The sequence below is a fragment of the Pollicipes pollicipes genome, unplaced genomic scaffold (genome assembly GCF_011947565.3).
Source record: "Pollicipes pollicipes isolate AB1234 unplaced genomic scaffold, Ppol_2.1 Scaffold_6686;HRSCAF=7923_pilon_pilon_pilon, whole genome shotgun sequence".
In the NCBI taxonomy this organism is placed as follows: domain Eukaryota; kingdom Metazoa; phylum Arthropoda; class Thecostraca; order Pollicipedomorpha; family Pollicipedidae; genus Pollicipes; species Pollicipes pollicipes.
The window spans coordinates 10,579,645-10,604,148 of NW_023596921.1; the positions used below are offsets into that span (position 1 = coordinate 10,579,645).

A 24,504-nucleotide genomic window follows, 5' to 3' on the forward strand; every position below is an offset into this window, starting at 1 on the left:
CGGGCACCAAACCTGAAATGCGCGAAACAAATTCGGGAAAAAGCATGAGCAGGGCCATGGCATGTCGTCAGGGCTATCCAAATAGCCATAGCGTTTGAATCCGGAGACGCCTTTGCTTCATATTATCGTGTACCTATGTCATTTAAAGGGGATGCTTGACGTTTGAAGGCATTAAAGCGAGCATCAGATATGATGAAATAAGCTTACTTCTATCTCGTGGTATACTTATTAAGTGGAAAAACTGTTCTTGACGGCACAATGCTCTGTGTACTAAATAAGCTCTTCAATGCGTCGTGGTTTGATTACGTTATCGCGTTTTGCACATCATCGACTGAGGGCCAATTGACGGCTGTTATATCTGGAAATCGCGCTCACGAACGCAAGATATGAACGCCTCGACATCATTTGTTCGTCTTGATCCCTGCATGGCTTATGGGGTGGCAGGATTTGAATAACGTTATCATGACATGAATACCAAAGTCACTTTGAAATACTCTCCCCGATATACATTTCACCATTTTTGTGGGCGTGTAGTTCAGAAACTAGGACTTATGTCGTAAGAAGGGCATGATTGTGATCAGCCCCGAAAGGTCTTCAAAATGTCTATTTCAGTTCAAAGCCCCATATAAATGTGGAACACTCCCTCTAACATGCGCCCAGGTAGCCGGTTGAATGCTACGCCAGGCCGTTTGAAAATTGCTCTGGAAAATCCTTTGGGGGTCAGTTTGACCCCCACCCGAGCGCACGTTGACGTTCGCGCACGCTATGATTTCTTGCTATGAGAAAACCCGAGCGTAAAATGACAAAGTGGTACAAGATGACGAAAGGAAACGATTGCAGAGTAATGTTTCCCGGGCGGAAGACAACGAGTTTCATTCCTATCTTTCATGTTCTCTGGGCTTTTCAAATTTAGGCGCGTGGGGAACGCGGCGGGACCAAATCAGGTACCAGTGCAATAAATGTTAGCGGGAAAAGGGCCAATGTTTATCACGAGCTTTTTTGTTCAAGTTCAAATCCCGGTTAAATGAAGCCAAGGCTCTTAAAAAGTTATAGAACCTCAGTATGTGATATAATTTACATCGGGTTTCAGTGTTTTCATTCTTTAACACGTGCCGGGTGGTCGGTTGCATACCCTCCGCTCGCGGGGGTCGATTTGACCCTCCCTGAGATCTTAGAATCTGAGAGAGCTAGATACATTCAGTTTACAAGGCGTGTTGTGTGCGTTGTTGTGTGTTGTGTTGTTGTTATTGTGTTGTGTTGTTGACCTGTGTTGTGTTGCGTTGACATTTGTGTTGTGTTGTGTGTGTGTTGACCTGTACGTGTCCTCACTTTTGTAAAAAGTGAGGTTCTTGGGTCATGACCGTCGGGTCAAATCAGAGCGAATAAGGCCAAATTCAAGATTGCTGTCCAAAGTGCCCCAGAACCGAGATGCTTGTTCTAACAAAAAAGGCGCGGGTGCTCATTCAAGGTCAGTGATCTTGTTTGACCTTTTGCAAGTCATAGCGACACAAATTTATACAAGGCTGCATAGAGCTTTGCATTTTAATAAACGTCAAATGTTACGCTAGGCAGTGTGTTGCTAAAAAAATGCTGAACGGGGTCATTTTAGGTCAGTGACCTTACCTGACCTTTCAGAAGCCTGTTCCAGAGTTTTAACCTAGGTCTAAATACCTGACCCTAGGTCATTGAAATTTTATCATTGAATCGTTAAATCGCCTGAGAAGCTATTTCAGAAAGGTATAGCTCCGTCTGACATTCCGCTGCTGCATCAGCTTGAAAATTTTTCCTAAAAATCGTCTTCGCTGAATCCATGACCTAACTTTGACCTGTCATAGGGCAACGACCCTACAAGGTAGATCTAAATTGTTTATACCAAACGATCCGCTATGCAATTTCCTGCAGCTTTGCAAAATTTGGTACGACTACGGCGTTGCGCTCGGAAAACGTCCCGGAAAAAACCTTCGGGGGTCAAATTGACCCACGCTACTCCACCCGGGCGTTTGTTAAAGTTTCTTTGCGAAATTACGAACAGTTGATATTAAAAATACACATGGCGAATTCGTCAGACAATCTTTTGCGCTGATAAAGCAGTACTCTGCCATTCGTTACTTTGTGTGTGTGGGGGGGGGGGGGAGGGGGGGGGGCTACGTTCGCGTGTGAATGTATGCGCTTGAGTATACCATATACCTATTCTTTTCCCTCCATCCCTCCTCTCCCTCCGTCTTCGTTTCCTCCACCTCTACCTCTCGTCTTTCCCTGGCACAAAAGAACCGATCCTGCGGTAGGTGATCATGCTGTTTGCCTGTTTCACCGACGCCGAGCTGAACTGCGCCGAGCTGGAGAGCGCAGAGGCTCGCTTGACGGCACGCCATAATGTCGCCGCCTACAATCGACGCTTTTCTGGTCAGCCACGCGAGGTAGGACCAGCGATATGCTGTTCATAAGTGCAGAAAGCCACACAACAGGCTGATTACATTTTTGTGGTCTGTTGAGGATGTGAGAAACTTGTTGCGGTTCGAGCAACAACATACGGCGTCATTTTGTACGTGTAGAAAAAGGCGTGCCTCCACGCTTAACTTTGGTTTCAGTGGCTGGAATACATCCGGGACGTGCCGTGCTTGCTACGCCACCTCTGCCTGGAGTTCTTCAGCGAGGGAGGCCTGCTGCTGATGTTCCGGGTCCGCGTCGTCGCCTGCTTCGTCACGGCAGTCATGTACCTCCTGTCGCCGCTGGACATTGTCCCCGAAGCGTTCTTCGGCATGCTAGGCCTCTTCGATGACATTTTTATTGCAGTTCTAGTCGTCCTTTACGTCACTATGATATACCGACACTACGTGGCTGAGCGTGACTGAAACGGTGTGCCTCATATTTAGATGTCCCTGCACTACGTTGCAGCAAGGAAGTACCGGGATATACATCATCTGATATCCGGCACTTCATGGCAACTTAACGGCGTGATGTCACTGCTGTAACAGGCGCCGGGATTACACGTGTGTTGTGAGCTACATATCTTAGTCCCGTGTGGGGATGGGAGGCTGGCCAATGTAACGAATGCTATGTGAATTACTCATTGCCCCGCATTTCCTGTTCATTCCTTGATATTTTGTAACTTTCATTGTAATGTATGGTGTTGTCTGCTCATTGCTAAGCGTCTGTAATGCTCGTGTTTTTAAAGTAGCAATACAGGTACTGACCATGATTGTGTGGCAAGGGTGCAGTTTCTCGTTGCTTGTTCATGGCGTGCTTAGAAGCCCATTTGAAAAGCCGTGTTGTCGTTGGTGCAGCCAAACGCCGATTCTGTGCAGCCCCGCGACGCCTTTGGATAAGAATGACACTGAAAATAAAGTTGTACGGTCATGCGTGAGGTGGAGCTGAAAGCGCTCCTCTACTACTAGTACTGACTCCGACAAACAGCTGAGGGACGAGGGGCAGACTTTTGTGTACATTAAACCTCGCAATGCTTTCTCCCTATTATATAAACGTTCTGTACCGGGTGCACAAACGTTCTTTCATCTTAACGGGATGTTACGCGCGTGCTTGACTGCAAGCAAAGCTTTCGTGTGTTCCACAACCGCCCCCCCCCCCCCCCCACGAAGCAACAACAATGATCAACAAAGCAAGAAGACATGACCGACTTAGCAAAAGACATAACAATAATCAGCTGATACATGCATTGTGGTGAGAACCGGAAGAAGTACTCCCGGGAGGCATGCCCAGCATCATACCTATGCTAGCAAGGCCTTCGCCCGGGGGAGCTGTTCCAATGTTTTCACTCGGGAGACCTACGCTCAGAAGGCCTTCTCCAGGAATACCCACGCTGGGAAGGCCAACGCTCGTAGGACCTAGTCTCGAAACCACGCTTGGGAGACTTACGCTCGAAAACCTACTGCTGTGAATGAAGCTACTCTTGGAAAACCTCAAGGGACCTGCAGCAGGAAGACGCGCACGGAAAACGTACGCTCGGATTATGTTCGCGCGGAAGACCTGCTGGTCTTGTTTTTCTTTCAACAGATGATGTTTTCTGGTCAATCTCCGATCCGACTCCAGCGACATTTCACGTTTTGGGGCGGGAATGGGTCAGCGTGAGTTCACTCACCAATACTACTCTGCTGTTATATACTAGATCAGCCCTCTAAGCCGTTGGGTCGCCATGTCGAAGGCCTTGCCAGCCTAGGCATGATGCTGCGCAAGCCGTCCGGGAGTAGTTCTTTCAGTTCTCAACACAGTGTATGTGCCCCTGCTAGCCCAATCCCGCCCTGGCCATTCACAGTTTGCCTACCCCCCCCCCCCCCCCCCCCCCCCCGTTAACGCAGACGCGTTAACCACTACACTACCGCCCCCCTCCCCCTGGCACTTCAACACTCTAACTGATATAATGGACATTGTCAGTAGGTGTTTATGGAATATGTACGTCTTCCGAGCGTTGGTATCCCGGGAGTAGTCCTTCCAGCCAATGTGCCTTCAGAGCGTAGATATTCCGAGAGAAAGCCCTCCTAATGCAGGTCTTGGAAGGGAAGTGTATTCGCAGCATTAAACCTTTTGAGCGTGGTTGCTCACAGCAGTAGGTCTTCTGAGTGTGGATAATGAGAGCGAAAGGTCCTCCGAACATATATTATTGAAGCTGGAGGTGTTCCCGCTTTATGTATTCCGCGAGAAGGTCTCCTTGGCACGAGTCGGTAGGTATTCCAAGCTGATCCCCTGCACTGCATGGTGGCTTAGCGATTGAGCGCATTTCGTCTGGGAGTACTAAATCGATACATCGCTGGAGCAGGAATGCGGTGTTCACGTAATTTATAGACCGGAAAATAATGATGTGATTCCGTGACATACTGAGCTGCCAGCTAGTTCTTAGTTATGATCGGTTTTCAAAAATGACCAATAGAAAATCTTAGGACTCATGCAAAACATTTGTTTAAGCTAGTTTTGCTGTGCTACAGCTACATTAGGTCGTCAAGTCAAATGCGGGATAGCCGGCCACCAGCGGATCAGTACTGAGCTGAATGGACATGTGGAGCAGCCATAGTTTACAGGCGGACATAGTGGGCACGATTATTACAGTAGTTTAGTGTGACTAGAAAAGGGGAGGGGAAGGGTGTGAGCCATGAATGTCGAGCATGCGGCGCATTGGGGCGACATAATTTGTTTCGCGATTGTGGTGGGTTGTCGCGCTCGAGCGGCTGTGGGATGGTGCAGTACAAATATAGGGAATGTGTTCCGAACTTTAGCACTGATTGACTGCACCATTAGCAACCAAAGTAATGTAGAACATGCGTGATCTCGACGAAGGTCGTCACTACACACGAGACTTAGCATCGCGTTTTAGTTCACAGCTCGGGGTGTGGCGTGGGGAGCGACCAACAATCAATAATCAGTGACTGCGTTGAGTTTGTTCAATACTACAATTGTTCCGGTGGTTCAGCGGTATATCACGGAAGGTATGTACTGTGGCATGTCATCAATGATATTTTTATCTTGCTTGTTTTCACCAATCCCAGTGATATAACTTGTTTGTCCACTTATGCTTCTGGCAGTTCATTGACGGCTTCGTTGCATTAATAAGCTCATGGAGCTGCAGCATTTATGTTCAGATAACTCTAAAGATGTCATTCACTCACTATTCAAGGTTTTGTCACAATTCATTGCATGTTTATTTTGTTATGTGCTAAACAGGTATGTGGAATATTCTGAATTTGTGTGATATTCAATGCTATGTCTATGGTCAAATTGACATGGACTGGACTATACACATGGCAGCATGTCCCCTCATTGAGCAAGACTTATTGAAACTCATGCAATGGTCATGCCAGCTGTATGTATAGAAATGTCTGCAAATTGTGACATGAATATTTGTATTCACATTAGACTGTTAACCGAGATGACTTAAATCACTGTAGCGTCAAATTGGCTCAACTTTTATATCTCACTCTTATCTGTAATGCACCTTTTAGGGCAAATTTCTTTTTAAACACATCAGCATTCAAAGCCTTTATGCTAAAAGCTACTTTGGAAGATTAATGCTTTGTAGATATATGCCTTTGCACACAGGCTTAACTGCTCTGGGAAAGGACAAAAGTGTTCATAGGGTTTGACAGCCTGAGGGGCTTTCAATTTGAGCTTGGGTCCTGTGAAATTTGCTGCTGTCAACAGATCCAATCTACTCCTGTTTCATGCAGGACTGACTTTGGACCAGCAAAATATTTTGGCTCCTTGTGGGTTTTTTCGGCGTGGAAATATAAAAAGCATGTTAACTGTTGTTCATTTTATTTCTTTACAAAAAGTTGTGAAATATAAAGCCATCTGAATCAGGCCCCTTAAGTTATCAATGGGAAGGGGTGAGTGGGGAGTACATAGCAACCGCCTCTTCCCTCCTTCATTGCAATTTACTTTGAAATGCTTCAGCATTCAATTGTCTACCACTACATGCACAACAGGAGTGTAGTTCATGCTATGTGGTGTGGTATGAACTGAAAAGTTATAAAATATGTCAGTGTAGCTATGCCATCTGCTTAAGAGTGATGGCAGTGCTAAAAGTACTAAAAATACATTTTTAGATGTGGGTGATATATTTAAGATTCACCCATTTGTGTTCAGACTTCATACAAGCCAGCCTGACAGTCAAGAACAAACATAAGTATCTATCTATTATGCTGTTCAGGGAGTATGAATTATTTTTGTCTTACCTTGCCAGGCTTTCAGACAGATGAGTTTGCACATTTGTTGTAAAACTAGCTTACAGACTTGTTTCAGTCATTTAACTATTCATTACACCAGCTACTAATTGAATCGTGGGCTTTCTGATGTTAATGTTATTTATGCCAGAACTTGTCTGCATCTTTTGTTTCATTTTGTGTATTTATGTTGAACCATAGAGCCAATATAAGCACAAATGAGCATAAAATCAAACATTTGGCAAGTATAACTGAACACATTTATAAAGTCCTGAGAACTTCAGATGATCAATAGTTGGTGCCTGCCAATGCTGTTTTTCATTGCTGCCTGGAACATGTAAGGACATCATTGGGGCATATGTCAAAATAGAGGTTAGTTGTGGAATGCCCAATCAGATTATTAAATTGTTCTGAATGGTATTTTTGTGCAGAATGGCAGCCTCCTACTTGCCTGAATATATTCTAAGACATTGAAACTGCAGAGCCACATTGGAGCAAGGAGGAGTGTTTATACTTGCCAACTACCACTGCTTCCATTTTGTGGTGCCTTTGGCATGACTTTTTGTTGAATGTAATGGGACTTAAGGTGTGCAAACTGATTGTTGCCTTGCTGTTGTAAATCATGCAGGCATTGCTACATATACATTCTGGTCTTTATATTGCCAAACATCATAAAGGCACGCATGGTATGGTTGAATCCCAAACCTGGGACAGTACCAACCATGATGCCCATAAATGCAGTGAAATTGGAACAGCATATTTGTGAAGCATTTTTTGACCAAACAATCACATGACTGATGTTGATGTAGGTGGTATTGCATTATTATCTTTCTCTGAAACATCCAGTCACCAACCAACCATCTGACCCATGCTGGAATTGGGCCATTCACCGCAATCCTGTACCATCTGGCACATCCGGTGCGCGCCGCTGTCGGCTGGGCAGGACCAGGAAGCGGCCCGTCAGTGCGCCGGCCCCGCTGCAGCCGCGCCCGTCCGGCCTAAAGGCGCCGCCTCCGCCGGCAGCCGACAGCCGGGCACGGCCGGCAGCCAGCCGCGGCCGCAGCAGCGGCGACATGGCCTCGTGGACGGAGCGCATCCACCGGCGCGCCGCCACCCTCGGCACCGTGGTCACCGCCTGCCGCCTGCCGCTCGGCCCCTACCCGCGCCGGCTCGAGAAGTGAGTGTGGCTGCTTGCTCGCTCGTTTGTTGCGGGCGATTTTCCGTTTGTGGGCCTTTCAGTCGGGCGTGACCGTCGCCATCGGGCCTGCAATCAGTGCCAGATGTTACCGGGATGCAGTGTGGGCGACGGGGCACGATCCCGAGAGGGCCTGGCGTCAAGAGCAGAACAAGAACAATGACAAGGAAGCGCTGACAAGTCGGCCGGCAGTGTAGCTCCCGGACGTATTGCGGTCGAGACCGCGTGCTGGACTTTGCCCTGCTCGCACCGCCGCGCAGCGTCGTTTGATGTCGGCCGCTTCCTGGCCGCGGCCGGCGACTGAGTCAGGCAGCCGCGGGCGCCGCCGGCGGGGCGGGGCGGGCGGTGGCCGGTTCAGCCGCTGGGCGGCGTGGCCTCGTCACCGGCACGCGCTCCTCTTGGAACGGTGTGTCATGGCACCACCCAGTCTGCCGCGCGGCGGCCGTCCGGACTCGGGCACTGAGCCGGCCCCGCTTCCCGGAGTTCCACTGGCTGCGGCGCTTCAGAAACGGCCTCGGCACTAGCGCCGACGCTGGGTGATGACGATTCCGCGGAAGAACGCCTTTACGTGCAGGCTTTTTTGCTGTTGCCGACGATGAAAGCTGCCCGGTTCTAGTGATTAATGCATCCGCGGATCTGCACGACGTACGGCATCCAACGTCTGCGAGATGAGGCGCAACCAGCTGTTCTCCGTCTATGCCTCAAGTCCAGCTGGTTGCGGCTGCCGGCCATGCAGGCCTACATATTTCGCCTTTGCGTTCACAAGCTCCGGTTTCGTCGCAGTAAAAAAAAAATCAGTTCGGCGGCCCGCCGGGAGGTGCGTTGTCCTCTGTAATGGCTCCCCCGGCCAGTCCCAGACGCGGGGTCGCCTTGCTTTTTGTGTCGTCATGATTGCTAGCGGTCAGGCCCTCAGCTTTTCCTGGTTGTTTCAGTCAGTGAAGCCCACTCGGGTCGATGCGAGCGGCCTTCGGTAAATGCCATGTAATCGTAGCCCTCTGCAGAAACAGTTATTGCCTCTCCGGCATACGCTCCTCTTGTGTCACCAGTTCATGCGTAAGTGTTGATTTCGAAAAGTTTCCGGGTGCCATACTGTTGAGGATTCATTTTCATCGGGAAGCGATAACCTCCGCAAATGGAATGGTCAAATCCTCGCTCAGGTAGCAATACCGTTAGTAGCGGTGTGATAAACTGCTTTTCATAGCATTACTACTCCCCGTCACGTTCGTTTACTGCGCGCTTGAAGTCTCCATTTTTTATGTCGCACATCGCGTACACCAGCCGTAATAGATGTCACGTACGGACCAGGCGGTCCCAGTTGTGTCGTTTTGTGCTGATTATCAGTAACTCATATTTTGCCTCTACGCCGTACTTGCGCCGCACTCAGCTGTGACCAGCCGGGTTTAACTTTTACCCTTCAGTTTCGGAAAACAGCCTCACATCAAACGCTCTTTCACGGACCAGAACCCTTCTCTCCTTTCGTAGATCGGTGGTGCGCGGCTCTGAACCGTTCGGTTTCGCCGCGGGCTGCGACGGCATCACCGGCAAAAGAGAGCCGACCTGGTTTCAGCGCGCCCTGCAGCTCAGAATCACTACCCCCTCCCCCCCCCCCCCCGCCACCGCCGCGCGCCCCCTGCCCTGCCGCGCGCCCGGCGGCGGCGCCAGCCCGGCAGCGGGCGCCGGGAACGCGCCAGTCGGCTGGTGAGGCGTGATGGCGAGGCTCTGCTTGTGGCCGGCTCCGCGCTGGGCCTGGCCGGACCGCCGCCGCTACAAGATAGCCGGGTACTGCCGCCTGCGCCCCTGGTTCTACTGTGCGAAACGCGCCTTACCCTGTGGTGCCGGTGCAGGTGGTTGAGTTTGTAGTGTGCTGTCTCCAGGTGCGGAAGTGGATGTGGTGGTGCGTGCAGTGTGCCGCGTCTTGTGTGTGTGTGTGCGTGCAGTGTGCCGCGTCTTGGTCTTGTGTGTGTGTGTGTGTGTGTGTGTGTGTGTGTGTGTGTGTGTGTGTGTGTGTGTGTGTGTGTGTGTGTGTGTGTGTGTGTGTGTGTGTGTGTGTGTGTGTGTGCGCGTGCGTGCGTGCGTGCGTGCGTGCGTGCGTGCGTGCGTGCGTGCGTGCGTGCGTGCGTGCGTGCGTGCGTGCGTGCGTGCGTGCGTGCGTGCGTGCGTGTGATGTTAACGGTGCGCTGTGTCATGTTGTGAAGGAAGACATTGGTCATGTGCACAGCGTGACGCGTCTCGATGTGAAAGTGGAGTGAAGTGCTGCCCACTGTGCACAGTGTTATGCTGTGAAATTGTTAGCGCGATATTGCCCGGTTGTGTGACAGGTTGTGTGACAGGTTGTGACACAACCGTGCCAGGTTGTGTGACAATATCCGAGGGTCATCCTCCGTGGTCGCTTTATTTCGTGATCTCTGCAGTGTACTGCACCAGGCAGCGTACAGGCGCCAGGCTAATGGGGAACGAGGGACACCTCCGGTCCGTTGTGCCCGTCGCCAAATGTAAAGTAGGACGTTTTTGGTGGGCTGGGGTCTCGTGCTGAGGAGAAACTAATGGCGCTTGCGGTGGGCTGCCAGCCGACCCTAATTGAAGGCGGGGTGTTTCCGGTGTGCCGTGTCCGCCTGTGCGCTCCCGGACTCGCTGCCGGCCCGTACGTTGTGGCTACGGTGTTGGCTGGCGACGGTGCCGGACGGTGACGTCACGTGCTTCGGTCCGTGACGTGTGTACGTGCGAGCGGTGATTCATGAGTGGCCGGAGGCACGCTGAGCTGATGCAAGGGCGGACGTGAGTTGTAGCTGGGTGGCTGTGGCTCTGGCCAGTTCCGGCAATCAACTGCAGCACGAACTGCACCGCCGAGATCTTATGTGTTGCTAGGTCTCGCGCAGGGGGGGGGGGAGGGGTATCGCACCGGCGAGATCTAATACGTCGCTGTAGGTCTCGCGAAGGGGGGGGGAGGGATCGCACCGGCGCGACCTAATGTGTCGCCAGGTCTCGCGCGGGGGGGGGGGGGGGGGGCTTGACTCTTCGGCGGCCCATCCCTCGTTTCCCCAGCGCGGCCAGCATCCTCTGTGCATCGTTGCGCGTTGCGACGCAGGCTCCGCTGCGGGTGGCACGAGTTGAGTTTCTCCGTGTTCGAGTAAGGGATTCGCCGTATCGCCGATCTCCGGCAAACGGGAGTGATAACGGGCCCGCGTCCGTGCTGGTGGGCTTGTGAGCGGCTTATTTCCTGTTGACCAGTTAAGCTATCCTCACGCCAGCAACCCACCAGGCTGCGTGATCAAGACGCGTCGCTAGGTGGGACAGACGGAACGATTACCGGGTGCAGAACCCTGCTCTATCGGCGCGATCCGGACCCCCGTGACGTGGCTGCCGGTCGGTGCTGACAGGACTCGTGCTCGGATGCTGTCGGTCGACACAGGCCTGACCCGTGTCGGAGCGCTGTCCGTGCGGGTGGGACCCGTGTCGGAGCGCTCTTCGCGCCGATGGGACCCGCGTCGGACTGCTGCCGTTAGGTGCAGACGGAGACAGACCCCCTGTCACAATTCCGTCATTGGGCAGAGACGGAGTCACGTCGTGACTCTGTCGGTGGGTGCAGACTTTGCCCATGTCATGGCACGTGCAGCCATACAGAGCGGCTGTAACCAGTTCGGCAGGCATGTCCCGATGTCGCGAGCCGCGAGGTCACTGGCTCGGCATTTGGCGCTTCCTCCGTCGGACGAGAGCTGACCTTTGGCCGGCATGCGCCGTTTGATGGCCGGCTGAGGCGGCTCCGACCGGCCGGGCACCGCTCGATCTCAGCCTGCCGGCCGACGGCCGCCGTAATTGCTCCGTCGGGCTCGCCGGACTCGTCATCAGCCCCGACTCGTCATCGAACGTGGCGGACGTGGCGGGCGGCCGGCTGGCGTCTGGCGTTTCCATGTCAACCTGGACGGGCGCGGCGCTGAGCCCACACCGGGGAGATCCCGCGTCCGGGACGCGCCCACGGCCGCCGCCCGCCGCGCCAACGGCCGCCGCCTGTCACGTGACTGGACACAGGTCCGGACGGTGCTCGTGGTCCTGCTGATCTCGAGAACGTCCGGTTTGTAGCGTTTGTCAGCACCGTCCACCCAGCGGACGCTGCGCACCGTCCCGATCGAACTAACAGGCTCGTCTGCGCCCTTCTGCAGGGTGAAGTTCGGCTTCCCACTAGAACAAGTATGCAAGAGCAACATACCTGGGCCGCTTCTGGTGAGGCTTGGACCGGGCCGACTCGCCGGGTCTCGCCGGGCCAGAGCCGACACTGCTGTGCTGTCAGTGTTAGATGAGGCCGTTTTGGCTGTCTGGGCGCTGCTGTGTGGATAGCGAGGCTCATCCCCTGCTACCATCCTCTCCCCTCACCGCTCGCGCGCAAGCTACAGTCAGTTTAAATCAGGGCAAGACTGAAACCGCTTCGGCTGTGACGCGCGTAGCTTAATGTCACAGACTTCGACGACGAGCACTCTTTCATCCACATCATTCACTTGACGCGGCCTAGCCACGCTTAATACACCGCTGGCTATGATCGGTGTCACTGCGCGTGGGGCGTATGTGAAGATCTGGCTGGCGGGGTCCGCAGGTGCTCATCTTGAAGCTGAACAAGGAGGCACCGTTCCGGAAGGACGTGTTCCGGGCGCCCGGTCACCAGAACAACATCAAGAAGCTTGTCCACTTCCTGCAGAACGGACGGCTGGTTAACCTCGACAGCTTTAGGTAGGCGACATTGCGGTGCTGTGGCACGGCAAACCGTTTTGTTTTGCTGTTATAAGGCTGTAAGGGATTCCCGATGCCTCAAGCGTTTTGTGCGATTTATCAGCGTACGTTTTATGGTTAGAGATTTAAGATAAGGTCCTCGCCTTGTTGCGTAATATCACCTCTGCGACTGAATGCGTGCATCCGCGTACGTTCAAACATGTCACGTCTTTATCAAAGGCGTTCCGGACCAGTGAACCGGTTGTCTCGTGCCGCGGTGCGACGGGTAACAGCGTACGTCGGTTCATCTTCAGTATACACACGATCGCCTCCGTGCTGAAAAAGTTCCTGCGGATGATCCCCGAGGGCATCTTTGGCCTGGAGAACGAGCACCGCCTGTTTGAGATCGTCCAGCTGGACGACCCTGAGGCTCAGCGCGAGCGCACGCACCGGTCTGTACAGCGTCCTGGCCTCTGTCGCGCAGACTAGAGGCCCGTTCGGTCTCGGTGCCTCTGCCGTTGCCTGTGGCAGTACTTGTGCATTGGTCTCCCTGTTTGGATAGGATGTAGTGCGTCATGCTGGCAAACGCTGTTTTTCCCCCTTTGTATGCCTTAGTGCCCGCCATCGGCAGACGCTGTGCGGTTGCTGCGCGAGACCACTGACTGTCGTCATTAGCGCTGTGCGCAAGGTCACCACGGTAGGTGCGGATTGGGTCTCCGAAGCGCTCCGTGCAGTGGTGCTGCCGTTCTGTACAGACCTGCGCTTGCCTCGCACGGCTGAGCACTCGCTGGTGGCTCCTGCTCGCACTCAGACTAACGTGTCTGCAGACCTCGGCCCCAGGGTCGGCCTCTGCTCTGACCTCGGTCGTGTCTGTCGCAGGCTGATCCTGTCGCTGCCGCCTCACACGCAGCACCTACTGGTGCTGCTGTTCGGCACGTTCCGCGTGATCGCCACGCACGCCGAGCGCGCGCGCACCGGCATGACGTCAGAGGCGCTGGGTGTCAGTGCGGCGCCCTCCTTCTTCCAAAGCTGCGTCACCGGCCGTGACGCGCGCCACGAAGACGTACTCCGCTTCAAGGTAGGCTGGCGGGCGGCGCGAGCAAGAGGTGGCGGGCGCGAGGCCCACTGCCAGCTGTTTTTTTTTTGTGTGTGGCTTTGCTGGTGGCGGGGTCGGAGTGGGGAGCTTTGGTGGTATGCGTCGGTGAGCCATCGAAGGGTTGGGTGTTGGTCTTGTTTCGTTTGGATCGGCAAGCGGCCTGATGGTAGCGTTCTGTTGAGTCAGCAAACACTTTTCAGCATGCTTTAATCAAGGTTGTCATTGTTAGCGTCATAAAAGCCCAGTGGATACCACATGTGACATATGGCAGGCATTTCAATGGCGCGGGATGCTGTAGAATCCACGAGACGCCAGGTGGCGTACTCACCCTCCCCCCCCCCCCCCCCACTCCTGAACTGAGAAGGCGTAGGTATTTTGTGATGGTAATTTCACCTTTCAGTTGTTGTTTCACCCTGGGGCCATAAGAGGATTGTGGGCATTCAACAGGATGCCGGTTGGAAAGCAGTGATACTCCGATGTGTCGTTGGAGTGGGCTAATGTTCACCTAGTATCTGTCGTACAGAATGGTCGACGATGACAAAGTTACAAATGGTGTGTTCTCTTTTTTCACCTGCCTGTGCAGGAGGAAGTGAATGTAAGTTAACACCTGTCTGCTGACGCACGATTGCTTAGTGTGTAGCTCTAGTACGAACTAAGTTGAAGTTGTAGGTAGATCTGCATCGGTGTGAATACTCTAACATGATATTCGCCGGTCATTCGTGCGTGGTCCCAGTTATCATCTTGACTCATTCCACTTTAGGGCTTCATTGGGCCGCTGTCTATTGCTGCGCATTCTTGAGCTACCGTGGGTGCTCCACAAACATGACAAACCCATTCACGGCTGCACAGATCGCACGTGTACTCGCCGTGTGATTCGTAGCCGGTTGGTGTGGGTGGTGCGCGCTCGACCCTAGCCGTGCCCACCCAGCCAACGCCCCCTCTGCCGACCAGGTGGCCATGCGTGTCATGAAGTTCCTGATCGACAACTTCGGCGTAAGCGACCTGTTCGGCCGCGCCAACTACGAGTACTACGCGCGCATCACGGGCCGCGTGCTGCGTGTGGAGCGCGACTGGATCTTCAGCTTTCGCTACCCGCCCGACTGCGGTGTACCGCGTGAGTGCGGGGGCGGCTCTGGTGCTGCTCCCAGCGGCCAGTGCAGCGGCGTAACGGAAGGGTCCTTTTTATGTTTTGCTCGCGAAATGAAGTGCAGTGCAATGTTTGGTTTACCCAAGCGTGTTTTACACGGGTCGAAAATGATAGTGATGCGTGCCTTAAAAAGTCTTACTTTCCCCGTTTGTCCTCTGTCATCATTGTCGGCATGCTTCGTCTAACTACCGATTATGTCTACTGCAATCTGGGGAGCGTGGAGGTGGTGCATACTTGGGACATGTTAGTGGTCGAGGGTTATGTGGTAGAGTCGTGGCGGTTACCATAGCAGGCAGAGGTGGGGCCTGTCGTGTGGGTTGCTGAGACATGTTGATGATCTTCGTAGGCAGCTTACGTCACAAGCAGCCGCGCGACGCTGGGAAAGTGAACATTTGCACCAGGGTGTCGTGGTTTTGTTACGTTGAACATGTCGATGGTGAGGCTCGTTGCCCCGAGCGTATCTATCCCTGCACGTGACTTCGGCGCCCTCCGTTGGACGTGCCGTCCTGTCCAGTCCGCTAGTTCTGCCCCAGTCCGTCGTGGTTCACTGCCACCGTTTCAACGCAGCGCTGTGCTGGGACTGAGGTGGTGTGCCGACATCAGCCACGTCCGGTATGGCGTGGCTGCCGGCTGTGTGATTGGGATGACACATTTATGGAGTGGCCCGGTTCTCATCGGAAAGTGGCGTACTGTGTGTTTACCACGCTATCGCCGGATTGGGTCCGTCATTCGGCTTAACGGAACCGTAGCCGCGCTGCCGCGGCCGGGGCTGAAGGTCAGGCATCCCCCTCGCCATGTGGTTTGAGCGCGCCCCCCCCCCCCCGACCGGTGCCAATGGGGCGGCCGTGCGCTGCAGGGGCGCGCGCCGTCTCCGTCGCCCCCCGGCAGCGGGTCACCCGACAGATGGCGGCCGCCGGGGCTCGCATCAACCTGGAAGGTCGGCACGCACGTGCCTGCTCACACGTCCATGCCTGTCTCGCGAGCCTCGCTGACAGGCTGCGCTGCCCACGCCGGCCGGCTGGCCGGCGGTGTGCTTGTGTTTGTGCTGCCGCTGCTGCCCGTCAGCCTGTGCTGGTGGCGCGCCGTCCGTGTGTGTGTGAGTGACTGTCGTAGAGCGTCGATTGTCACACATCTGTGGCTGCGCTGAGCAATGTTTTTTGGCTTTTTCCTTATTTTGTGTATGGTATTGTCCATGAGGATTGATGCCTTCCTTGTTCATATTTTTTTTTAAATGGACTGAGATGTCTCCACATCGGCATTAGATACCAGTCTATTGAAATTTTTCTGTTGTAGGCCTGAAGCGCGAGTTTGTTTTGTTAGGATTGGACATTCGCCATTATGGAATGTTCCGAGTAGTATTTCAGGTCGCGTTCAGCGCGTATTCAAAGTTTTATTTTTCATAGCGTTGTCTGCGCGTCAGTTGGCCAATGTGTCTGATTCATGAGTGACCGTTAGCGAAGGCGCAGATGATGCATTTGTGATAGATTCTACGAAACACCGCTGGTCAAAGCTGTCTGCTTCACTATTGGACACGTCTCCAGCGCAACGTAAATCTCCCTGCGCCTTTGACACGCATTGCATCGTCGTTATCCCGTTGGCGACTTGGCGATCGTATACGCAGAGGTCTTCATCGTTTCTCTGGGCACGATTCGCACCAGACTTATTGTCAGATTGAGGTCGGCCCATTGTCTACAGGATCGTAGTTGCAACGCTGGTATGCTTTTTGAATGGTTGTATTGAATAGTCGTACGAGACAACCTCTACGTAAAGTATTTGTGCCGTGGCCATGTTTTGCCATATAGCGCATGCAGCAGTATGTGTGCGTGCGTGCGTGCGTGCGCGTTCGTGCGTCGCCGCGTGCTTGGCATGTGTCTGTGTCCTATGTCTTGATTCATAGCTGTCTTGCAGGATCATGCTTCTGAAACGGGCATTCCTTCTGTCACGTGACACTTCTGCGCGTCTGGGGTGTGGCGACGTCCTGACTGTGTCCGCTCCTTTCTCCGTTTCTTATTTAGGCACATATTTTTATACGCAAACGTCGTCCGAAGGGATTTTAACCAGACGGTGCACGCATGATAGGTTTCCCCGTCCCCACTTGGTTGGGAAATGTCCTTAAAACCAGCAAGCCATATATGCTCAGATTGATCTGCCCGGCTTCCTGTCCATCGCCGAGAAGCTGTGACGGCCCCGAATAGTCGCGACCTACCTGACGCCCCATATCTGTCCATACTGTCAGTACAGCCAGTATCACTCAGTACGGTATGTGGCCTGTGGAGCGCACCAGTCACCAGGAGACGCTGCAGTTCACACGCGCCTGACCGCGCCCGCTCGGCCCCGCCTCCACAGCTCTGTCGACGCAGGGCGCCTGTCGCTCCTCGCCGGCGCGGCTCCACCTGGAGAGCGGCGCCAGCCCGGCGGCCGAGCGCGCCGGCCCGCTCGCCGTGCCCGAGAACACGCTCGGCTCCAGCTGCCCCCGGCTCAGCGTCAGCCTCGAGGAGAACGCCCTCTTCCAGGTCGGTTGGCGGAGGTGGCGCCGCGCCGCCGCCGCCGCACGCGACTATGATTTAGTGGACAAGTGCTCGTACTTTGTTATGTGTGACCATGTGTGGTGAGAGCGGTAATGCGTTAGCGGTTAACTATGCTCTTCGGGATAACTATGCGTTTGGTAGATGTCAGACGGCGGTGCGAGGTGTCATCGCGCATTTGTGTCGGCACGTCCGCTGAGAAGAAAGTCCGATTCCCTCTCACGCGCATCACGCGCACAGGTGACCTGTTGTCACCGTCGAGTCTACATAATTTGGTCATTGCACGACGTAACGTCGTAGTCGGCAGAACTTCGGCCTTCCGTAAGACCCGAGTTCCGCCGCCGTCCGCTGTCATGGGCGCTGGTAGGTCCACGTCATCGCTGTGCGTGTAAGCACAACGCCCACAATGCCGCGCGCAGTCAAGTTGTCGACGCCCGTGGGTGGGCGGTGACCGGCGGCGGCGCGCTGTTGGCAGCTGGAGGGCGTGGCCGCAGTCGGCGGCGGCGGCGGCGCCCCACTGGACGCCGAGACGAGCGGCTCGGACGGCGACCGGGTGCAGAGCGGGCTCTCCAACAGCTCCTGTCTGCCGATGGTGAGCACAGGGAGCTGTGGCGGCGAGCGAAACGGCGGTGATTTGCAATAGGATTATGTGGAGAAGTTGGGAGGAAAAATTACGTCTGGTTTATGTTCTCCAATATATATGCATGCTGGTATCATGCCACGTAGACTACGTGGCATGATACCTAAGTTTGCCCGGGTCATCGCTAGTTGCTATTTGATCAGTGCTTAAGTGGAGGGGGTGGATCAGGAGTTGAAAGGACCAGTTAATGAAAAAACTGGCACGTTTTGCTCGCATAGCCTCACGTGTCGCGATCGGTAAAGGGTGGTGTGTTACTACATGTGAGGCGTTCGGCTGTTTTGCGTATCACCTGAGGGGACGCGTGGCGACCCGCCCCAGTCAGGATCGCGGTGGATCGACCTCTTCCAGAGTGCTCGAGCATCGCTCATTCTGGCATCCAACCCGGACCCGTCGCTGAACCTCTGCCGTGCCAGACGCCGAGCCGTGCGTTCCAGGTGCACGAGCGGCAGACAGAGCGCATGCGCACCAGGACCGAGTGGTTTCTGACGCCGGTCGACCTGTACGGTCCCGCTGGCGATGGCGTCACACCGACGGCCGGTGATGACGTCATGTCGACGGCCGGTGGGCGGACGTCCGTGGTCGCGCGCACTCTCTGCGTCTCATGTCAGTACCCGGTGGAGGCGATGGAATGCTGCCGGTTTGGGTTTGCTATAGGCTATAGATGCAGACATGCGATTCAGACTGTCACCTACGAGCGTGAAGCTGGCGCTGTGGGTCTTCTAGTGCTATGTTCATGACAAGGTACCGTGGTTGCAAAATAGGTGAAGTTACGCGGTTTACCCATGGTGTACAGGAGTACGTGGGTATACCGAGATCCATAACTAAACCAAGTGACAGTGACCACCCGCGTAATGCTTTGGGCAATTACTGGTTAGCATCCGCCATGTATAGTGTTATTTGGTATCATCCAGCATACCATATCAGGTGTAAATATAACTCATGCATTCTCATGCCCTCTAAGGAATAACCAGCTTTGTCTTGTTACCGAATATTGGTTGATTCAGTACGGTTGGATAATGATAACTGAGTCCAGAAGCCTGTTATCTTTTTGGTGTTTTTTGTTTGAGTGCTCCGCCAAGGTCGCTTACATTTTCACGACCTTTTGCCTATTTGAATGTTTTTTTTGCCGTAAAAACTCAAGTAGGGCCTACATATCAAACATGTGTGCTGGATGGCATGAATCGTCGTGTAGCACGGATCGAGAACCAGCGTCATGCACTTGGCTCATCCTGAAGAATGAAAAATATCCCAAACATACTGGTTCAACTGATGTACCGTACTTCGGTGGTGTCCGGAAATATGACACCGAGTAGATCGACCGTAAGACGGACGCAACGAAATTACATAATGTCAACACAGCGCGATAATCCCCCAACATCCCTGCCACGCGTCATTTTATCCGGAGGGAAAGCCGCCGCCCGCACACTCGCTAACGCTGCGCCCCCCCGGCCGCCGGCAGCGGGCGACGGCGACCGGCGCCTGGTGCGGCGCTCTTCCAGCAAGGACAAGGAGTGGCGGCTGGTGCGCCGCTCGGCCAGCATGGAGCGCCGCCTGGTGCGTCGCTCCTCCAGCAAGGAGCAGGAGCGGCGGCCGCCGCGCCGCTCGGCCAGCCGCGACCGGCTGGAGCGCCGGCTCGTGCGCCGCTCGTCCAGCCAGCGCGACAAGGAGAACGGCGCGGTGCCGCGCGCGCCGCTGCAGCCGCCGGTGGCGCTGCGGCGCTCGCTCAGCGAGCTGACGACGGTCGCCGGCGCCTACCGGCCCCGCCTGTGAGACGGCACGGCGGCGCCGCCAGTACAAAGGGGGCCCGGCGGCGGCAAGCTGGTAGGAGAGGGAGGGGAGGGGAGGGGGTGAGGTGGAGGCCAGGGGCGTCGGGTCAGGGAGGCACGGGCGGATTGGATGTGGACGCCGACGAGGCGCGCCGGTGTGGGTGGGGCCCTGCATGGCGCCAGTCGGAGCGAAATGGGCCCCTCGTTGCGTGCTCTGCCAGTGTCATGTTTTCCGTACTCGCCGAGCCCGGCGCGCGCGCGCTCTTCAGCATGCGCGTCCAGCCGGGGCTTGTGTCGGAGTGTCGCACGCTGCACGTGTTGTAACCGCGCCTGGAGATTACATTCCGCAGATATTCGTGCCAGTGGAGCCGACTGTGGGGCCAACGCAGGTCTCTTGTTACCTCAGGATTTGCGATATTTCTTTGCCTTGCTGCGCCAGGTTCTCACGCTGTTTGTATCGTGATGTAAGCATCTCAGTCGCACCGAGCTCTCGTTTGTTGCGACATGCTGCCACTAGTCACATGACTCGAGCATGTCCTACTCAGCCCACCTATTTGTGCTCGTACCAAAGGCTTTTTATGGGGTTGACACGCCCCGACACACGTGATTTATTCTCTGCGCCGTTGTATAAATGTCACTGATATGAACTGTTTTAAAAATACATGCTGTAATCTTAGCCTGTCTTGTCCTGCCCGGATCAAGCGTTCTCGCGCTACAGAACATACTGTATTACACGTTCATCTAACACCGGAATGTCTCCAAAAAACAAGCTTTTGGGGACGCACAATCGAGTTGCCGCTTTAGAGGACTACCAAGTCGCCAATCGTTCCAACAGCGCATCGACGCCGTGGGTACACAAACCTTCACATGAAACGAAACTCATGGTCGTCCAACCATCAGGTGACGCTCGTCCGCACTTACGAAAATGTGACCGCGAAGCCATTCTCGGGGCCCAGCGTCACGACCCCTTCACACGATGAACATGACACCACAATGACACGCGACGCACTCTGCCGCTACGACTCAGTCTTCGCCGGCGCCACGCCCACCAGGTCCTTGGCTGCATCCTCCTCGTCTACGAGCGCCTGCGAGGCGTACCGCGCCAGGAGCTCCCGCTTCTTCCGCTCCACCAGCGCCGCCTCCACTTCCTGCTGAGACGGCACGGGCACGTGCGCCACGAATCGCGGCGCCGCCGCATCCGTCTCCTCTTCGCTGTCTACGTCATGCGCCGGCGCGTCGCCTTCCTCGGTGTCGACGCCCGCCTCCTTGCGCGCGCGCCACTCGGCCAGCCAGGCGGCGACGGCGCGGCGCTCCTGCTCGCGCTCGCGCGGCACCAGCACGCCGTCCTCGTCGTCCAGGAAGCCGTAGTAGTCGGCGTCGATGTCCTTCATGAGCTCGGCACGCGTCTTGCGCGGCGGCGGCGGCGGCTCCTGCTCGAAGAGCTCGCGCACACCCGGCAGGTCGCGCGCCGCGCCGAAGTAGCGATAGCCGCGGTTGCCAGGCACCTCCTTGCCCTCGCGGTCGAGCATCTTGGGCCCAGTGCGCGCGTAGTCGGGCCCGCCCAGCTCCTTGATGCGCGCCTCCCAGTGACCCTTCTCGCGGAGCAGCTTGTTGATCTCGTCGTTGAGGTCGCGGATGCGGAACTCGCCAAGGCCGGCGTTCTGGATCTGCGCCACCTTGCGCGCCACCTCACGCACGATCTGGTTGCGCCAGCGCTCGGCGTCCGGCAGCTGGTCGCATTCGGAGGCTAGGTACGGTCGCCGCGTCTTTTCGGGTCCCGCCTCCGAGTGCGCCTGCCGCCAGCGCGCCAGCGTCGTCATCGCTTTCTCGGCGTTGCGGGCCATGACCAATGATCACCTGCAAAGGCAGAGCCAGGGTTAGTTGGGTGCGTGTGGATCACAGTACAAAGTCCAAAAGCTGATGCAAGAAGCAAACCGTGAGTGAATTCAGCTGCGTATTTGTTGCGAAACAAGTACCTTCAAAGTTTCCAGTCTATGTAAGAGTTGAGCAGTGCGCATGATGGGCAACTTGTCACTAGCATTACACCAAAAGTGCCTGAATAAATCGGATGAGGAAAAGGTAGATTTGAAAATTAATTATGCACAATAATTGGCATCCTGGATTATTTCATGCAGTCTGATTTATGTACAAGAGTTGGTATCATAGCCAACAAATCACACCACATGCAAGAAGAGCAAACACAATGCTTATAAACACCTTTTATTCACTTTATGACCAATTAATGCTTAAGGGTGGGGCATGTGGCAAGCTACACACACAGCTCGGTTGAATGCTTCATTTACATCTGTTCCCAATTTACTAAAAACCTTTTATTCACTTAGCGACCAATTACTGCTTAAGGGTAGGACATGTGGCTAGCCATACACACAGCTCAGTTAGATGCTTCATTCATATCTGCTCCCAATTTTAACAGTATTATTGCAGATCTTGTAGGAATAATGGTGTATCAGAGTGAAAAATTCCTGTAAACAAATGTAAAAAACTCACAAAAGTTGAAGTTGAAAACTAACAGCAAAAATCCCCATTTTCCAGAAGAAGACATTGTGGGAGAATGCAGCATGTGGCCGTCTGCAGCACGTGGTTGAGCGTGCCATGTTCTGTGCATGTCTGTCGCATCCTTGGCAATTAATGAGATTCATCAATGGTAGGTTAAGTTATGTTCAAGTTTGAGTTGGTGTATGTGGGGCATAGGAAGTGAGAGCTTTGCTAATCTACAAACTGGTGCAATTCTGGTACTTGTTTCTCGTTTCCCGGTGTTGTTCAAAGGCGATTCCATTCAACATTCACATGCCTTATTTTTCACATTTCCATACATGGTTCATCATATACCTAGGTGGCAACACAGGCTGCTTGCTATTGGGCATCTTAGTCTGGTGGGTGCAAGATTTGTGCCCTTGCAGATATCAATACATGGCTCCAGATGGAAGCAGCAAGTCTCAAGCTGTTGCACCTTTTGGCTTTATTTTGTCCTTACACAAAGAAGTAAAATGAGTTTTTTCCAAAAGCTATTCTTGTTGCATCATGATGGGGTACAAAATATTTCATTTTACCTAGTCACAATCCTGGAGTACAAAATATCCTGGTATACAGTATCCCAGTAAACATCAAGTTTTCCAACACAGCAGTGAGGCATTTACTGTGTGTGTTGTGTTTTGACACAGACCATGTCTGTACCATTTCTGGTGTCTCAGAAAAGACACTCCTTACGCACACTGCACAGCAATCAATGGCTGGCACAGCAGCAACTGATGTTTCCACAGACTGTGCATAGCATGCTGACACATTAATGGGGCCCCATATTGTAAAAAATATGCTCCAAACACATGAAGCCACAACCTATCATGCATATAATTGTGCAGGGAACAAACTGGTTTAAGTTTCGCTTCATTACTGGGCATGGCCTTGCATACATGAGTATGTTGGGTTAAAAAGTTCCATTTTCAGGAACTTTTGACTTTTGGGCTGACCTGTTTGCTTCATTATTGATCCCACAATATTCAACCCATTAGCAACCACATGATCTTGTTGATACCTAACCAAAGGTTTTTCTATGAGGCTTTATTGTTCCCAGACTGGAAACAAAGAGGATGGCACCCACCATGCATCAGTCTGCATCATGAAAAAACAAACCAGGCAGAAGATTAAAATGCATGAAGCCAAAGAATCTGTCAAATAAAAAAAACATGACTCTCTAGTGGTAAGAAGGGCACAACAGTTTCAGAGCAACCACATTGTAAACCTGAGAGTTCAGAAATCAGGGTATGGCCAGTATCAATTACAGCATAAAAGGAGCCCATTTCAAATAATTGTGACATTTCAAAGGTAATTTTGGGCAAAAATATTCTGAAAAAGATATTCACAAAAATGTGAAAAACTAATACAATTTGGCTGCACCTAAGTGTGACATTCATGACCACAATGTCAGCCCATTTGTTTTTAAGTTATGTAATCCAAACCTCTTGAATATATGGATTTCTGGCATTAGAGCCCATGATAAACAGTGCTTGTTGTGTGAGCCATGACTCCTACCTCCCTGTCACACAATTCCAGGTCAAGGGCAGAATTTAGTAGCAAAGGCTGTACCCCATGTATCCCAATGTTTCCTACCAGAGAAAAATAGCTTGCCAAGAATGGCTACTGCCAAACCTGCCCTAAAAATGCACTAACAATAGTTACAATAAAATATTTTCCACAGATTTGGGCCTCTTCTCAATGATGCAGGCCTCAAGCACCCACACACTCAGAAGGGGAGGGAGGCTGAATTCCCCTGCCCCTCCGAACTAAATACGAAGCAATGCCCCTGCTACCAACATTCAAACGTTTATCACAGCGTGCCTCAGACAACTACGTTTAAAGCAAACATTAGAGGTTTCTTAGCGAGTTAATGTGATAAGCGGACTTGATGTCCACTGCTATTTATCAGGACACTAACTAGAACGCATGTACAATAAATATCACCTAAACACTGGCTCCTTGATCTGGCCCAGTGCCCTGTAACGCGCACTCTCCGACACCCTCCAGCTCAAACCACCACTGGCGGTTGTCCGCGCTGGTTCGCATGTGGGCCTCAGCACGCTCCACCAAAACTATAGCAGCGTACTGATTCAAATGTGGCACTATTGTTGCGATTGGGTACTGTGTGGGATTATAACGCTGCATAAAGGCAGCATCTTCGTTACCAAATATGGCAATCATTGCATGGTCAGCGTGGACAGGCCTGAATGAAACATTCGTAGATATTTTCATGG

The 24,504-nt window shown here is 53.4% G+C and overlaps 2 protein-coding genes across 4 annotated transcripts; one reads left to right on the top strand and one right to left on the bottom strand.

Moving 5' to 3' along the window:
- The first annotated feature begins 5,151 nt into the window (after positions 1 to 5,151).
- Positions 5,152 to 20,059, top strand: LOC119107455 (uncharacterized). The gene is made up of 13 exons (XM_037230899.1): positions 5,152 to 5,435; positions 7,692 to 7,845; positions 12,021 to 12,081; positions 12,449 to 12,582; positions 12,876 to 13,013; positions 13,441 to 13,639; positions 14,241 to 14,252; positions 14,609 to 14,771; positions 17,151 to 17,317; positions 17,805 to 17,921; positions 18,404 to 18,572; positions 19,429 to 19,558; positions 19,957 to 20,059. The coding sequence occupies exons 2-13, from the start codon at positions 7,742 to 7,744 to the stop codon at positions 20,057 to 20,059; spliced, it is 1,497 nt and encodes a 498-aa protein (XP_037086794.1). The 5' UTR covers positions 5,152 to 5,435; positions 7,692 to 7,741.
- LOC119108541 (pre-mRNA-splicing factor ISY1 homolog) lies at positions 19,833 to 24,504 on the bottom strand. Of its 3 annotated transcripts, none has more exons than XM_037232133.1 (2): positions 24,436 to 24,504; positions 19,833 to 21,592 (listed from the first exon to the last, which is right to left on the bottom strand). In XM_037232133.1, the coding sequence occupies exon 2, from the start codon at positions 21,577 to 21,579 to the stop codon at positions 20,752 to 20,754; it is 828 nt and encodes a 275-aa protein (XP_037088028.1). In that variant the 5' UTR covers positions 21,580 to 21,592; positions 24,436 to 24,504; the 3' UTR covers positions 19,833 to 20,751. The 3 variants fall into 3 exon arrangements, with proteins under 3 accessions (XP_037088028.1, XP_037088026.1, XP_037088027.1); XM_037232131.1 differs by lacking the exon at positions 24,436 to 24,504 and adding an exon at positions 24,215 to 24,362; XM_037232132.1 differs by lacking the exon at positions 24,436 to 24,504 and adding an exon at positions 23,786 to 23,806.

Bases quoted from the DNA above. Each gene is read 5' to 3' on its own strand.
- LOC119107455 (XM_037230899.1), top strand. From the start codon at position 7,742: ATGGCCTCGTGGACGGAGCGCATCCACCGGCGCGCCGCCACCCTCGGC. The intron at 17,922-18,403 runs GTGAGCACAGGG...CGTGCGTTCCAG, and splicing joins ACAGCTCCTGTCTGCCGATG to GTGCACGAGCGGCAGACAGA. The intron at 18,573-19,428 runs GTCAGTACCCGG...GGCCGCCGGCAG, and splicing joins GCGCACTCTCTGCGTCTCAT to CGGGCGACGGCGACCGGCGC.
- LOC119108541 (XM_037232133.1), bottom strand. From the start codon at position 21,579: ATGGCCCGCAACGCCGAGAAAGCGATGACGACGCTGGCGCGCTGGCGG.